The 16,297-nt window shown below is 48.7% G+C and overlaps 2 protein-coding genes across 2 annotated transcripts in view; one reads left to right on the plus strand and one right to left on the minus strand.

The window, feature by feature from the left end:
- The window catches only part of fmt (phosphatase 6 regulatory subunit 1-like protein fmt), a 41,211-nt gene extending 40,819 nt beyond the window's left edge, over window positions 1-392 (minus strand). Inside the window, 1 exon segment of the mRNA XM_077636322.1 lies at window positions 188-392. Coding sequence (XP_077492448.1) covers window positions 188-254 — 67 coding nt within the window. The 5' untranslated portion in view covers window positions 255-392.
- A 1,741-nt stretch (window positions 393-2,133) lies between these two features.
- Vps2 (vacuolar protein sorting 2) lies at window positions 2,134-9,028 on the plus strand. Its single transcript, XM_077637179.1, has 5 exons — window positions 2,134-2,309; window positions 2,808-2,989; window positions 5,258-5,437; window positions 5,849-5,979; window positions 8,056-9,028. Exons 2-5 carry the CDS (start codon window positions 2,822-2,824, stop codon window positions 8,237-8,239), a joined length of 663 nt encoding a protein of 220 aa, XP_077493305.1. The 5' UTR covers window positions 2,134-2,309; window positions 2,808-2,821; the 3' UTR covers window positions 8,240-9,028.
- The last annotated feature ends 7,269 nt before the right edge of the window (window positions 9,029-16,297 follow it).

Genomic DNA, 16,297 nt, shown 5'->3' on the forward strand with positions numbered 1-16,297 from the left:
TTTGACATAAAATGTGAAAGACTGCTGCTGCAATGAAATTTTATTCTTTCATCCCGTTTTTCACAATCTTGATTGCTGGAGTAAGCATACAAGAAATGACAAAATCAAAAGGTACAATACCGGTTTCAAGGTGTCGGTAATTTGCTTAAACAGAAACACTTCAAGCACAGTTTATCGCGAAACCCACCTCTCGCCACAGAGGGGCAGGCACAAAGTAATTCACTCGCCACTAAGTTAGACGCGGCTTTCCACATGATAAAAACACGCCCGCGCACGATCACTTTTCCAACTCGAGAAGCGCGCACTTCTTCGGGGGGTCTTTCTTTTCTACTACAAACACCATAGGGGCGGTTCGCAACCGATTTTTTTTCTTGCGCTTTTAAAGGGGCGGCGATAACGACACACTACTACAAGCGATGCTACGAGCGCTGACGGCAAAAACCCAGATCTGGTCAACGACGAACGCGAGGAGGTCCCCGCTGACGGTGCCAGGGCATAAAATAGCTCCGCCAATTTTGCTTTAAATACGCTACGTTAGCGGTAAGGCGCGATATCCGATGATGTCACCCGGAGCAGCTGTCACTCGTTTGGGGCAAGACCAAGTTGAGAGTAGCGCCAGTCGAACCGTTGCGACAGCGCTCAAACGGGTGATAAGATTACGGGGCGGACGGGTGTGATATCTGCGCAGAAGGCTGATTTCTTTTTTTTTTTTTTCGTTTCTTGAGCGTCGACAAAGGGAAGCAGTTTTGGTTGCGGATTACTTACCTCGACTCGGCGTCTCTTCCGGTTAAGAGTAGGGCGAGTGAGCTGGAAACGATGGCGGGATCCCCGTTAGCACAACGAACCGAGGGTGTCCCGTCGCATTGGGAGATGGGAGAACCGATGAGTCGAAAGCAAAAAAATGCGCTCACGGCTTAGCACCGAGTCCAAAGCTTCACCAGAGTTTAACGTATTCCCGTGACAAACTTCGCTGCGATGACAGCTCTCGAAAAGGGATTCACCAACACATTTCTTCCTTTCTTCACGTCCGATCACCGAGTGTCTCCGAAGCACTGAATACGAGCGCCAGTTTTCGGTCGGCGAACAACCGACACTCGGGTTCGTTTCTTCGTACTCTTTCTTATGTGTCTTGTTTAGGCCTACAAAACTGCCGCTCACACTCGAAAGAAAAAAAATGCAAAGAAACGAGCGCAATCGCGAAAGCGGTTCACAAACACTAACGCACGCACTGAGCTGTGGTAGTGGCTGATTTCTTGGGAGTCGGGGAGGTTGGGGGAGGGAGTCGATCCTTCGTCGCACCACGCTTCGGAACGCTACGTCCCGGTCGTCAGTGAAAGCTACGGAAGCAGAGCAGTCCCAGAAACAACACGTTTAGCACGGCTACGGGCCTATCGTAATTTGGCATGTGATGAAGTGACTTGAGGCGCCGTTGCATCTAAGCGATCGGTCGGCGCTAACACCTGCCTAAGGTTTAACGGGCTTAAGCGTTACAGCCGTAGGGCGCCGACGATGGTGCTCGGATGGGACGAACCGTTCTCAGAGCGGCGTAGCGAGGCGTAGAGCGTCGAATCGACCGTCCGCTCGCGGCCGAACATCTTGTCAGGCTGTTTGGTAGAAAAGCGGAGCACCAGAGCACGGTCCAAAATGGCAGCCAGCGAATGTCGCTCGCACAATGTTTTCGGCACAAAGTGGGGTACGCGGGAACAAACATTTATTTTTCCTTTCTGTATTGTTCGCTCTCTGTCGCTACCCGCTTCTACCTGACTCGCGCCGCGTTCATACAGGCTACTGAACCGCACGCACGCGTTTTCAGCAACGTCTGTAGCAAAAATAAACGCCTGTGATTTCCTCACAGTGACACTTTTAATCCAACAGTTCCTCTACTCCTAGCGCGTACTAGTGGTACCACATCTTGCTGATGAAATCAGTGAAATCTCGTGTGTTCCAGGTTATTGCTATTTTGGATTTTCGCAATAAAACACGAGAGGAATGTGTACCGTTTCAATCACATATTTTAATGGATTCGTGGTTCTTTCGAAACAGCGATTCCGAAACTGAAGTATACCGCACGCTGTTGCTCTCCATAGCAGGGTTGTGATGTAACTGAAAGTTGTCCGTGCTCTGATCGGTAGCGTTATCGTTGTAATCGGGATAGTGGGCACGGCACACGGCTAGTGTGAAGAGCCTATTCTTGTGAGTCACTAAAGCAACAGTGTTTCTTTTCTCCGTGGCGAGGACTGTCACTGCCCACTGATTTGCTTCATGTGAAGGTTCCTGGATATTTCTTCAATCCCAGTGGAAACCCCCAGGTGAAGAATCCTTTCCGGCACTGCGCTTGATTCGCAGTGCTGTGCTCTCGGCCTCCTTGACAGTGCTGCGATTCTGTGAAGTTTCGCCGTAGTTTCACTTGCTTAGATAATTTTCAGATTGTCGCATTTGCCTAAATAACTTGAGGTACACCATCGTCCTGGTGAGTAATCGGAAAGTTTGCGCTCTTGAGTTTACTGGAGTTGTCAACTGGAGTTGTCTTACAACTCCAGTTTCATGCGAGCTGTAGCATTTCAGTAACTTATGCGCGAGATTTATTGAGGTGAGTATTTATGCATGAAAAAAAAACAAACATAGGTGTCCAAGTGCTACTTTTGTCCGTGGTGCATGGTGGCAAACCACTTTTAATGTTTCTCTTTGTTGCTATTACAGGCATAGAGGACACAGTGTCGTAATGCGTCGATTGTAAGATCTACGTCTTCGACATTGGTACCCCACATGTGATGACCGTAGTTCGGATGCTTCCGTTTTCGTTGCAGTTTAGAAAGCAGAGATGGAGTGGCTCTTTGGTCGCAAGAAGTCCCCAGAGGAGATGCTTCGGCAAAACCAACGGGCTCTCAACAGAGCCATGCGCGATTTGGACAGAGAGCGCGCGAAGATGGAACAGCAGGAGAAGAAGATTATCATGGACATCAAAAAGATGGCCAAGGAGAATCAGATGGTAGGCGGACTTTGGAGGATTTCGGAGCGCCTAGTGGGCTGCTAGCAAACAGCGAGTACTCAGCTTTCATGTTTTTCAGGTGCAGCTCTTAGTGCCTGAAGTGCGGCTCTTCAGCCTGCCTCTGTTCAGGAAGTATTCTGTGGCTGTTTTAAATGCAACATTGATGTAAATGTGCATTCACAGTGCATTTACAGAGGCAGAACCAGCACTGCACTGGCCCTTGTGGATGTATTGACAAATCTAGTTGACTGTTTTAGTGCAGACAGTATCGCCAAGCCATAGAAACCCACTTGTACACAAACAGATGCTTATTTTGTCCAAACAACTTTAAAGAACTGCTTCGTATGTTCCGCCAGCCTGTTTAGTACTCTTGCCTAGCTTGTTTTATTAGTATGCATGGTGTTGGTTTATGTGAAATGACTAAAGCAGGCCACTGAAAAGGAAATGATCCAGAACTAGTGTCGCCATCTCTGGGCGGAAGAACAGGCAATGTGAGCAGCTCTGCTCAGATTGGTTGTTCTTTGACCAAGAGATGGCGCTACTTACTCTTATTGTAGAAGAACTTCTTGCTGGGCGAGTTGGTGCATAGCTTTCTTGGTATGGCGTTGCGCATACGACAAGACGAACACAGGAAAGAGTAGGACGACAGAAAGAGCGCAAACTATCAACTTACTCTTAGGAGCTCATTTACCAATGTTGCCAGATCGAAATGCTCTAGCTCTTGTAGACTGTCGAAGCATCATCGCCAGAATACTTGCCTGTGTTACCGTTTCGGAATAGACAATCGTGGTGGGCATGATGCTTTATTTTACGTACAGTTTTATGTTATCCCTCCATCCCTGTCATTTCTTACTGTCGTTCCTCTCTGTCTTCTCCGTATTCCTTTTATTTCCGCTGGCTGCAGCTCAGGTGCTCCTGGTTACAACGGCAGATGCCGCGGCCAGCAAAAATCTCTTCCTTCGTTTGAATGATTGATTAAAAGTCCTTTATTTTGAAGGCACAAGGCTGCTGTAGGGGGAAATGGGGATATAACATTTGTCAGATGTTGAGGTCCAAGTTAGTGTAATGATGTTTAGGTCCAAGTTAGTGTAATGTTCATTTTGCTATCCCTGGACCTGATCAGAAGGACTTTAGTCGGCACTGTTACTTCACCCTGATCAGGCCACTTTGGCTTCCATATGCAGAAAATGAGAGCTGTGTTTCAGGATCCGTGAGCAGCGCAGTATAGTAATCTGTGTGCTGGAGGGACTGTATGGCCATTCTTCCGGTTCAAAATGCAGTACATTGCCAGAGTAAATGGGCAAAGCCCACATGGCAGTGGAGCCTGCAGTGCAAGCATGTTACCGCGGTGATGCCTGGCTGTTGCCTCTTCACCAGGGTATATGAGGTAAATGTCGAGTCAGCATAAACCTTATTGATGAAGACCTCTTGGGAACGTGTAAGATGGTCCTCATTGACCTCAACTCTTTGTAAACTTATCAAGCGCATGATTCACATGTGCATTTCATATCTCAAAACAGTTTGGCCGGGTTATTATCCAGCTCTGACGGGCTTCCGCCCTAAACCAGGCACTCGCGATTGTCTCTGGCTTATGCGGCACGTCATCAATCGCACAGCGCTTGTGGCGCTACCCAACTACTTGCTGGCCATTGACATGTACAAAGTGTTCAATAACATTCGCTATGATGTTGCCCCTGCCTGATGAGCTTGCTAATTTCCTTCCTTTCATATTTTTTATTTTTGTAATAAACCACTTGCAGACCACCAAAACACATGAAGAATGTCGTGCATCCTCCTACGTTTCCCCATATTTCACCAGTTAGGGGTCTTTGACTCTTCCTACTTCACTGGACAGATCTCTTCACCCCTGTTGCCAATCCCTGCAATTTTTACCTTGTAAATAAATAAATAAATAGAAAAGTTATGGTGTAAACCATTGGGTATGGGCAAAAAGAATTGCTAAGAAGTATTGTTAGCATTGTGCGTCAACCTCATCTTCATCTGTAAATATTAATCATCATCTCCCTCTGATAACGCCATTCCTGCAGTTGACAATAAAGCCTGCTCCAGGCATTCTCTTATCACTTTCAACAAGAAAAAGCACTCTTGTTTACCGCTCCATATTTATTTATTGGCTAGGCATTCTAAAGCCTCGGCGAGAGATGCCATAGCTCTTGCAGTTGTGCAAATTTACTTCTATACTGCTTTATTGCCATGATATATTGCCGCAAGGTGTGACGGTACTTGAAAAAAAAAAAATCCTTGCAGGACGCCGTGAAAATCATGGCACGTGACCTGGTTCGAATGCGACGCCAGGTCAAAAAGTTCATCCTGATGCGGGCCAACATCCAGGCTGTGTCGCTGAAGATCCAGACGCTGCGGTCCCAGAATGCCATGGCACAGGCAATGAAAGGTGTCACACGTGCCATGCAAAACATGAACAGACAAGTGAGTGGGCACAATATCTCATCTACACAAACACCAGTTGTACGTAGGTCGAAAGAGAGATTTTTGCGGGATGACCGCTGTTTCAGCAAGTACACATATTATGTACAAGGTTAATGTGCAAGGTTGATGAATGTGCACTTTTTGTGAGCAAAATGAACTTCAGTCTGGTGTCAAATCAAATTCTCCAAAGGGGTGCTTGCATGGATTTTTCTAGTTGGCAGAGAGTGTGTGTCATATGACTGTGCATGCTGTCATCCTTCGATCCTGTCGCCACACTTCAATTCTACAGCCACCGAGTCCTTTCCTTTCCTTTTTTTTTTGCACATAGTGCGTGCGAATGTTGCGAATGTCCATAGCGATTTGATGACAGGTAGCAACTTGTGACCATCGTGACTGTCGTTGTGTCCACAGCTGAACCTGCCGCAGATACAGAAGATCATGCAGGAGTTTGAGAAGCAGTCCGAGATCATGGACATGAAAGAGGAGATGATGAATGATGCCATCGATGATGCAATGGGTGACGATGAAGATGAGGAGGAGAGGTCAGTGGCAACTAGTCTTACTTTCTTTCTCGTTTCTGCCCTGGCACTTTACGTCCTGACTAGAATTACAGTTTCAGTAGTTGGAGCTGCCTTGCTGCTGTAAGGGTGGTGGAATATGTAGTTCGTATGAACTGTGCTTCTGAAGAAAGGGCAGGAATTCAAACCATTACACAAGGCTTTGCTGATTTGCATGCCAGGTCAATGCTGGAAAATAAACGAGTACAGTATCTGACCTGGTGTCCGAAATATGAAAGTACTTTCAATTCACTTTGCATAGACCTACTGCATATAGCTGTTACCATTTAGCACGCTAGTTTTTGTGATCCAGGGCTCATGGTAGTATCTAAGATTGCAGCTTGTGTCTTATTCTTTTGTTCGTATTTAAAAAAAAAAGGTGCATTTGCTGCGAAGCAATGTGTTCATGTAGGTGTCTAGCCTTCAAACTTCACTGAAGTGCATCTGTTGATGAATTGGCCTTTCAGTCCACAAAATTTCCTTATTTCATGTTTCAGCTGGATCACAACTTAGCTAAGCCAACTAAGTTAACTAACAAGTAGCTGGAGCGTTTGTTAGCCCAAGATTTTTCTCAAATAGTGTGGTAAGAAATCCAGAATTTTTGTTCGGATGTCGACAGACTGTTTGAAGAACATGCTATCTTATAGTTGGGCTGTGCTATACACAATGTTAGTGCTGCTGCGAGAATACAAGCACTTCATTTCATCTCACCTCAAGACCTTTTTCTCCAGTTATTTTAACACCGGCATATTTTCAGTTAGACAATTGCTTGAATTAGCAGATTTACAAATGAATGATTTATGATTGATTAATCAGCCAATATACAGTGTGTCCACGCTAACTTTAGCCGGACAAGCTGCCCACCGGGATGCGAGCATTGTGGTTTCTAGACAGTATTCTAGATAGAGCGTCTAATCCAGAAAGGAGAAAAATATATACAGGATGCCCAAGCTAACTTAGCCAAGGTTTTAAAATATGTCGCCTCACTCTAATGACGATGCGACCAAATGCATGTTGTTGGCTATTGTATGGAACAACTCGCACTATTTTTTGTGTTGTGCTTAATTGCATAATTAGTCAAAATTAATTGAACAACTTTGCAAGCAATGAAGATAGGCAAAAAAGTCTGATTAGAAAGTTGTAGAATGGTCCGCAAAACGTCCCATTCAACAGTTCTTAATTGTTCATCCATTACATATCGGCTTCTTTTCACTCACTGCAGATGCCCGCGAAATACAGAAAAATACCACATGACATGCCCGCTTGCGCGTCGCGATTGCAGTGCTCTCAAATGTTCCGTGTAGGAACGAACAGAACATTTAGCCCGGTGTGCTGCCGCTTAAAAGGTGACAGGGCAGCAATGCAGCAGGCTGCGCGATATAGACAAGCAGTATGCTTCCCTTGTGGTGCTTGATAGCGACAAGCAGACCCAGTCCTTATCGCTTGTGCTCGCGTAAATCACCTTTTAAGCAGTAGCACACCGGGCTAAATGATCTGTTCGTTCTTACGCAGCACGTTTCAGAGCACTGCAATCGCGGCGTGCAAGCGGGCATGTCACGTGGTATTTTTCTGTATTTCGCGGGCATCTGCAGCGAGCGAAAAAAGCCAATACGTAATAGATAGAAAGTTAGAAACTGTTCATTTGGACGTTTCGCGGACTGTTCTACAACTTTCTCATTGGACTTTTTCACCTGTCTTTGTTGCTTGCAAAGTTGGTTAATTAATCTAGACTAATTAAGCAGTTAAGCACAATACAAAAAATAGTGCGAGTTGCTCCATGCAGCCAGCAACATGCATTTGGTCGCATTGTCTTAAGAGTGCCGCAGTATATTTTTAAAGCCTGGCTAAAGTTAGCGTGGACACCTGTATGTACTGATCAGTGTTAGGTTAATTAATACGTCATTTGATTGATTTACCGATCAGTTGATTGATTTACCCATCACTATATGTATTGGCTGATCAACCACTGAAAACGCCGATTCAGGTTGATCAGTCAACTAATAAGGTACGACTGCAATTCTCGCTTAGGATGCTTTTTCTTTTTTCTACTCCTCATGTCAGTGATGCCATTGTAAACGAAGTTCTGGACGAGCTGGGCCTCCAGCTTTCCGAGAAACTGACAGACCTTCCAGAAGCCGGCGGCACATTGAGTGCAGGGCCTCAGAAGGGCAAGCCAGCCGCAGCTGCTGTCAGCGATGCAGACGCCGACCTCCAAGCTCGGCTTGAAAACTTACGGAGAGAGTAGTCGTTCAGCCCTGTCCCACCACTTAAGGCGGTGTGTGCAAAAGCGCCTTTCTCGAAACTTGTATAAAAAGAAACATTTGCTTGCCGAGGATGCGGTCTTGGTGTCTACAGAAAGCACACTTTGAGCCTAATGCATATAGTGAGCTTTGTTTAAGGCCGGGTTTTTTTTTTTGCTTGTCTAATGCTACTGCCACGAGCAACTAATTAGATGTCAATAATTTAAACGAGTCAGGCCGGAAGCTGAGATTTTAGGTGTTATTGGAAACTAGCGACAAGGTTTGCAGGCTGTCCATGAACTGTTTAGTTTTAGGGCTTCCTAGCAAATTCAAGTAATTAACTAGAAGACGGAGCTGATAATGCTCTGACTATTGTTGCTGCGTTCCACAGCAGCTCATTATTAAATGGTTGTGAAAGCTTGGTTGGGGCATGCATTATAGAGTTGCGTCACAAACTTGCCAGGTTTGAACCAGCGAAAACCAAGGTTTGTTAAATTTTTTTTCATCACTGTGTCGTAAATACTTCGTGTTCCTTGTGGACAGCAGTGGACTGAAAGTTCTTTTAATGAATCATGTTTGGTGGTTTGCGCTGCCTTAGCACATAGTGAAATTGTAATGCACTATGAAATTTCCAGTGCATTTCGAGTTCAACACAGGAAGGAATGCAGAAACACAGTAGAATTTCTAATAGGCTGTGAAGGTTTTAATATATGCGACGCATCCTCTGCAGTTGTTTTGCGATTGCTTGTGCAAATTTGTTGTATTATATATTAAACCTGCTTTATCCAAGGCCAGTGGTGATCCCATTTTGTTGGTATTTTTACTGCGTGTCATTATGTTAGCAGCTTTTACACTATTAGCCGTTAATGGGGTGAACCTGTGGATCCGTCACAGTGGTGCAGATGTCCGCACTGTGAAGGAGTGCGAGGATGATAAGAGGGCAGTGGGATGGGGCAAAAGATATGTCAAAAATTGTAAAAGTTGCGGGGTTTAATTTTTAGAAACATCACGTGCTCAGAAGGACGCCAGATTCATTCAGACCAGCGGGGGTTCTTTAATGTGTGCTCGCGCCGCATAACACACGGGCACCTTTCGCGTTTCGCCTCCATCGCAATGTGGCCGCCGCGGTTGGGATTGAACCCAGGCCCTACAGTAATCGAGCGCCCTACACTGAGCCACTGCGGTGGGGGATCGAAATAGGTGCGGGGAGTGACCGTGAGGCTTTGCAGCTTCAACCCATCGCTGTGGGAAAAGTTGGGGCGTCACGGTGCGACACAAGAAGGCACTACGTGGTAAGGGCAAATGCTGTTATGGCATACGACTGCCGAGCTTAAAGACTTGGTTGAAAAAAAAAAAAGGAACGCCCATGTGCCGTGCGATGAAATTATCCCACAGCCCTCCTCTATAGTGGGCTTCTGTCTCTCCCTTCTTCGGCTAACTCCTTCATCCCACATCCGTCACGGCGCGGTTGGTGTGTCCACTAAGAATGCCTCTAAGGGCTATGCTCAAAATCGAATTTTTTTTTTATGTAGTGGCAAGAGAATAGATGAAGAGCTGAGGAGGCATTAAATTATAGCATGTCTGGTAGTTTGCTTTTGCTGTTTTAGGCCACTTAGGTTTGCTCCATACAGAATTTTTGTTTTAGGAGCTGTAACCACATTTCTGCTCACCCATGAAGTTTTACAATGACATACCCCTGGGCCTGTGACGTTGGCGGAGATGTTTGCACTGGGATCTGGAAGCCGTGACATGGCAGAAAGAGGGAAAATTGAAAATGGTTATGAGGAAAGAAGACGCTGTAAAGCTCACTTCAGGGTGCCATACAAGAGCAGTGGCACATCTTAACTTGATCACTGCAGCCGGAATGGAACACTGGATCTACGAATGGAGAGAATGACCAATTCCGTGTATATGAACTTTAAATTATTGCTGTCCGAACAACTGACATCTGGAACACTGGAACCGAAGTTAAAACCGAACTGCTAGCGCACCTAATTGCATTTGGTGTAACTACGCAAATCTACCATCACTTTATTCTGCAATCGCTTACTTTGTTCAGTAGCTTGCACTGCACTAGCAACGGAATAAGCATGTTACGGTTTTTTGGAAATGCAGTATACCATTCCATTAACCCTTATGGCAGCACATGTAGAAATTTTGTCACCATTTGGCAGTGTTTAAATGCAAAGTTCATCAAGTTTGCTGTAAAACTGTGCTTGGAAGCACGGAGTCACGGAGTTCTCACGGAGAGACGCTTCAACAGCTGGAGTCGGCAAGAGGAGACGGTAATGGCGGCCGATCCGCGATAGCACGATCGCAACCTCATCGTCTTCGCGGACAGCTTGCGCCACCTGGCAACACTAGGTGGCATTATTCCCCCCTCCGAAAAAGAAGGGCATCGCAGTGGTGCCGCCAGCAGCGTAGGCGCGCTAAGGTTCAGAAGGGAAACAGAGAAGAACGCGAGGAAAACGGAGCGCACACAGAGTCACAACGGAGGGCCGCTAAGCCGTTATCGGGCATAGTACGGCTTAAGCCGCACAACGTGCACAATGTCAGAGCTGTTGGGCTGTCGACGTCTCGGTTGCGCGGCACCGTCGGGAACCACTTCATAGGTAACATCACTGATACGCCGTAGCACTTTATAGGGGCCAAAGTACCGGCAGAGTAGTTTCTCGGACAAGCCCTGGCGGCGGACAGGTGTCCACACCCAAACTTGTTCACCGGGATTGTAGTCGACCTGTCGGTGTCGAAGGTTGTAACGGCGCGCATCAGTGCCCTGCTGCTGGCCGATGTGTACGCGGGCAAGCTGACGGGCCTCTTCAGCGCGTTGGGCAATTTCATGAACATCGGGTGCGAGTTGGTCGTCATCGAGGCATGGTAGCATCGCGTCAAGCATGCTCTGGACTTCACGTCCATATACAAGACGAAAGGGAGTAAAGCGTGTAGTCTCCTGGAGGGCCGTGTTGTACGCAAATGTGACGTACGGTAGCACCTCATCCCAAGTTTTGTGCTGAACGTCTACGTACATTGACAGCATGTCCGCAATGGTCTTGTTTAAGCGTTCGGTTAGCCCATTGCTCTGCGGATGATAAGCTGTGGTCTTGCGATGGCTAGTGCAGCTCAACGTAAATATATGGTCGATTAGCTGCGCTGTAAACGCTGTGCCTCTGTCGGTAATAACGCACGAAGGGGCTCCGTGCCGCAAGACGATGTTTTGCATGAAAAAGTCGGCGACCTCTGAAGCTGTGGCACAGGGTATCGCCTTGGTCTCGGCGTAGCGAGTCAAATAGTCAGTAGCGACTATGATCCACTTGTTTCCTGAGAGTGACAACGGAAAAGGACCGAGAAGGTCCATTCCTATTTGATCGAACGGAGAGCGGGGTGTAGTAACGGGCTTGAGAAAACCCGCCGGCTTAAGCGGTGGCGTCTTCCGGTGCTGGCATTCACGGCAGCTTTTTACGTACCTTTGGACATCGTCCGAGAGTCCGGGCCAGTAGTACATGTTGCGTATCCTGGCGAGCGTCCGGGAAAAACCCAGATGGCCTGAAGTGGGCTCGTCGTGGCATGCCAATAAAATGTCGGCGCGAAGATCGGCCGGAAGTACCAGAAGGTAAGCTCTTTCTTGGCCTCTCGAGTTCTTCTTGTATAAGATACCTTCGCGCAAACAGAAAGAGCCGAGACGTCGAGCGAAGTGTCGTGGTAGAGGCATGGCGTGACCTTCAAGGTTGTCAATCAGCGGTCGGAGGTCCGTGTCAGCCCGCTGCCGGGCTATTATGTCCGATGCATTAAGTATACCGAGGAAACCGCTGTCGTCGTCGATTTCGGGACCGGAAGAGTCGAGTGGTGCACGCGACAGCGTGTCGGCGTCTTCGTGTTTACGGCCCGACTTATATACGATGGTAATGTCGAATTCTTGGAGCCGTAAACTCCAGCGGGCCAATCGTCCAGACGGGTCGGTTACGACTTTGAATGCGCGGCCGTAAAGGTAAGGGCGAAATTTCATGGTGGCCCACACGACAGCAAGGCATTCCTTCTCTGACGTAGAGTAATTGCGTTCGGCGCGGGAGAGAGTACGGCTAGCATAGGCTATAACTCTCTCAATGCCCTCTTGGTGTTGGACAAGGACAGCTCCAAGACCGATATTGCTGGCGTCGGTGTGGATCTCGGTGTCGGCCTCTTCGTCGAAGTGTGCAAGAACGGGAGATGTCTGAAGGCGTTGGCGGAGCGAAGAGAAAGCCGTCTCTTGGTCTATTGTCCAAACGAAGGAGGTGTTGCTCCTGGTGAGGCGCGTCAACGGCTCTGCAATCCTTGAGAAGTCCGCAATAAACCGTCGGTAATATGCACAGAGACCCAGAAAACGCTGGACAGCTTTCTTGTCAGTCGGAGTAGGAAAATTGGCGACGGCGGCTGTCTTGTCGGGGTCGGGTCGAACTCCGTCGGCGCTCACAACGTGACCGAGGAACTTGAGCTCTGTGTAACCGAAGTGGCACTTCTGGGGCTTCAGCGTAAGGTCAGCGGAATGGAGGGCTCTGAGGACAGTTCGCAGGCGCACGAGATGCTGTTCAAAAGTTTCTGAAAAAACGACAACGTCGTCCAGGTATACAAGACAACTTTGCCACTTGAGGCCGGTGAGGACAGTGTCCATCATCCGTTGAAACGTCGCTGGCGCAGAGCACAAGCCAAAAGGCAGCACTTTGAATTCATAGAGGCCATCTGGTGTAACGAAGGCAGTTTTTTCGCGGTCCCGTTCGTCCACTTCAATTTGCCAATAACCGCTCTTCAGGTCAATGGATGAAAAGTACTTAGCACGCCGTAATCTGTCCAGTGAGTCATCAATGCGGGGCAACGGGTAGACGTCCTTTTTAGTCACATTGTTTAATTTACGGTAGTCCACGCAGAATCGAAGTGTTCCATCCTTCTTTTTAACAAGGACAACAGGCGAAGACCACGGGCTTTGGGAAGGTTGAACTACACCGTCGTCAATCATCTCCTGAACTTGCTTTTGGATTACTTCCCGTTCTTTGGCGGAAACACAATAAGGCTGCTGGCGGATAGGGCGAGCGTCGTCATACGTAATGATCCGGTGTTGCGTTAGGGGCGTTTGACGAACTTTCGACGAAGAAGCGAAACACTGTTTATACTCCAATAGCAAGTGCTCTAAGGCCAGGCGCTTTCCTTCGGGAAGGTTGCAGTTGATGTCGACATTCGGAACAGATTGGTCGTCAGTGGCGCGCGATGATTGGTCGTCAGGGGCCGCTGCCGCGAACGCAAAGCAGATCGGAACATCCACAACAGCTTCAGCGGTAGCGATCGCAGTTCCAGAGAAAAGGTGCCGGTGCTCTGGAGAAAAATTTGTAACAAGGATCGCAGACCGGCCAGCGCGAATTGTTAGTAAGCTTCGAGCGGCGCAGATGCCTTGAGTCAGGAGGAGCGAATGATTAGCCTCGGCGACTGCTTCAGCGTCGTGCAACTCAGCACAGGCGACTTCAATCAAAACACTGCTACGGGGCGGAAGTGTGACGCTGTCGGCGAAAACGCGAAGTGCGGCACTGCGTTGGCAGGAGTTGTCGAGTTCGGCGGCTTGCTCTGTGGAAAACATGACGATTCGGTTGCGCAGATCGATAATTGCTCCATACTCCCGCAGAAAGTCGATGCCGAGGATTAGGTCCCGAGAACACTCGCCCAGGACGATGCAGCTGACGACGAACGTGGACTTGCTGATCTGAACGCGAGCAGTGCACATACCCTTGGGCGTAACCAGATGACCGCCGGCAGTTCGAAGGTGCGCGCCAGGCCAAGGGGTAATCACTTTTTTCAGAATGGTCGCCAGTTGTCCACTTAAGATCGAATAATCGGCCCCGGTATCAACTAATGCGCTTACTCTGCGACCATCGATAAGAACGGGTATTTCTAAAGAAACGCGGTTTTTTAACTCTGGTGATGGCGTCGGCGGATTTTTGTCGGATTGTAGCGGCGACGACGGGAGGTCTTCAGCACAGCGCCCCCCAGCGACCTCGCCCCCGAAGGTCGCTGGTTTCAGTTTTCCCGACGAGGACTTGGCGATCGGCCCGGTGCCGCTCGCGAGAAGCCGGGAGGTGTCGGGGAAGAGCGCCTCGGTGAGGGTGAGCGCGACTGCCGCTGCACTCGGGATGGATTGCGCTGGTCCGCAAGGAATTCTTCAATTTCAGGGGGTCGTTCACCTTGACGGGGTCTCGGTGAGTAGGTGCGGAAGCCTTGGATGCCGATGCGTCGGTAATAACAATTTCGATAAAGATGACCTGGCTCTCCGCAGTGAAAACAGAGCGGTCGTCGGTTAGGTGCACGCCAAACGTCGGCCTTTCGGAGGGGTGCTCGACGATCCTCGAAGTACTGCACCGGTTGCACAGAGGGCCGCGGGGCTTGAGGCGTGGCGTGAATTGGTGGCGGCGAAGCGGGAGCCGGACGCCTTGCAACTTCGGCGTATGTCGGACGGTGGTAGTCCCCAGGCAGAGGTGGTACGTCGACCGCAGGAACAGGGCCCCGGAACGCCTGTTGCACCTCCTCTCGTACAAGAGCGGAGATGGAACCGAGCGCAGGCTGCGACGGGCTACAAAATTTGTGAAGCTCCTCACGCACGATTGTGCGAATAAGTTCCCGCAAATCATCAGGATGCTGTCCGATGGTGGCAAACGATGATGTGACTGCAGCAGCATGCACGGGCCGGTCGTAACTGGCGCAACGCTGTTGCAGGACCTTCTCCATCGTTGTGGCTTCCGAAAGAAATGCAGCAACTGTAGATGGTGGGCTGCGCACGAGGCCTGCGAACAGCTGCTCTTTGACGCCTCTCATTAAGTGCCGAAGTTTCTTCACTTCAGGCATGGCAGGATCAGCTCTCCTGAAGAGCCGCGTCATGTCCTCGACGTACATTTGTACGCTTTCGTTCGGTAGCTGGACGCGGGACTGGATTGCCCGCTCCGCTCTTTCGCGGCGATCCGCGCTGGTGTAGGCCTCCAGCAGGCGACGGCGAAACTCTCGCCAGGAAGTTAGAACTTCCTCACGGTTCTCAAACCACGTGCGGGCGCCATCCTCTAGGCTAAAGTAGACGTTTCTTAGTTTCGCGGCGTCGTCCCACTGGTTATAAGCAGCCACACGCTCGAAGTGAAGGAACCAGTCCTCCACGTCTTCGAAAAGGTCCCCGTGGAAGGCCTTGGGAACCCGCGGGGTCTGCAAGGTATAGTGGGCAGGTGTAGCACCGGCAGCTTGCGTGAGAATACCGGTGGCTGGTATCATGACTGTCGCGAGTGGTCCAAGCTCCGGTGAAAGTCCCTGCAGCCTCCGGCTGAAGCGGTGTACCGGGGTGTCAATCGGCGCAGGGCTGGCGGCACGGCTCCCTGGAGGGGTTTCTTGCATGGGATACTCGTACCCAGCACCTCCACCAAATTGTCACGGAGTTCTCACGGAGAGACGCTTCAACAGCTGGAGTCGGCAAGAGGAGACGGTAATGGCGGCCGATCCGCGATAGCACGATCGCAACCTCATCGTCTTCGCGGACAGCTTGCGCCACCTGGCAACACTAGGTGGCAATATGAAAGTGCTGCTGTGGTCCTACTGAATGCATTCCTTTCAGGATTGCAAGCGCATTTCCATGCGGTAATACCCAATTATTCACGTATACCTTTTTATCTCAAGGTGAAGCACATTTCAAACAAGCGGCTTGGTTAATTGTTGAAATTCATCTAAACCAAACTCTTCTTTGGCCAGAAGGCTTTGAGGGAGCTGCATATCTTTATGTGGCTACATCGTTGCACTCGGGTAAATGTTTAGTGCAATCATTTCCTTCGTTTACTATGTTTAGATTTATAAAAGCATAGTGCAACTAACTAGGTAATCCAATCAAACTTTCTGTAACTTAATGTGGTGAAAGGGCTGTATATATGTATGCCCTGTTGCGGTTATTGCTGTTGTCATCCCACAATGCCTACAATTAAATTAATCCTAAAGTAAAATTAACCCATAGCAACATTAAAAATGTGCTTCTCATTCCTTGAGCCAAAGTGAAGCCCATGAAAAAAAGGAACAAGAGA

The sequence above is a fragment of the Amblyomma americanum genome, chromosome 9 (assembly GCF_052857255.1).
Source record: "Amblyomma americanum isolate KBUSLIRL-KWMA chromosome 9, ASM5285725v1, whole genome shotgun sequence".
Lineage (NCBI taxonomy): Eukaryota > Metazoa > Arthropoda > Arachnida > Ixodida > Ixodidae > Amblyomma > Amblyomma americanum.

What these genes read in the sequence shown, in the direction of transcription:
- Vps2 (XM_077637179.1), top strand. Translation starts at nt 2,822, where the DNA reads ATGGAGTGGCTCTTTGGTCGCAAGAAGTCCCCAGAGGAGATGCTTCGG. An exon ending in TGGCCAAGGAGAATCAGATG is followed by an intron (nt 2,990 to 5,257) that starts GTAGGCGGACTT and finishes AAATCCTTGCAG; the next exon opens with GACGCCGTGAAAATCATGGC. An exon ending in TGCAAAACATGAACAGACAA is followed by an intron (nt 5,438 to 5,848) that starts GTGAGTGGGCAC and finishes TTGTGTCCACAG; the next exon opens with CTGAACCTGCCGCAGATACA.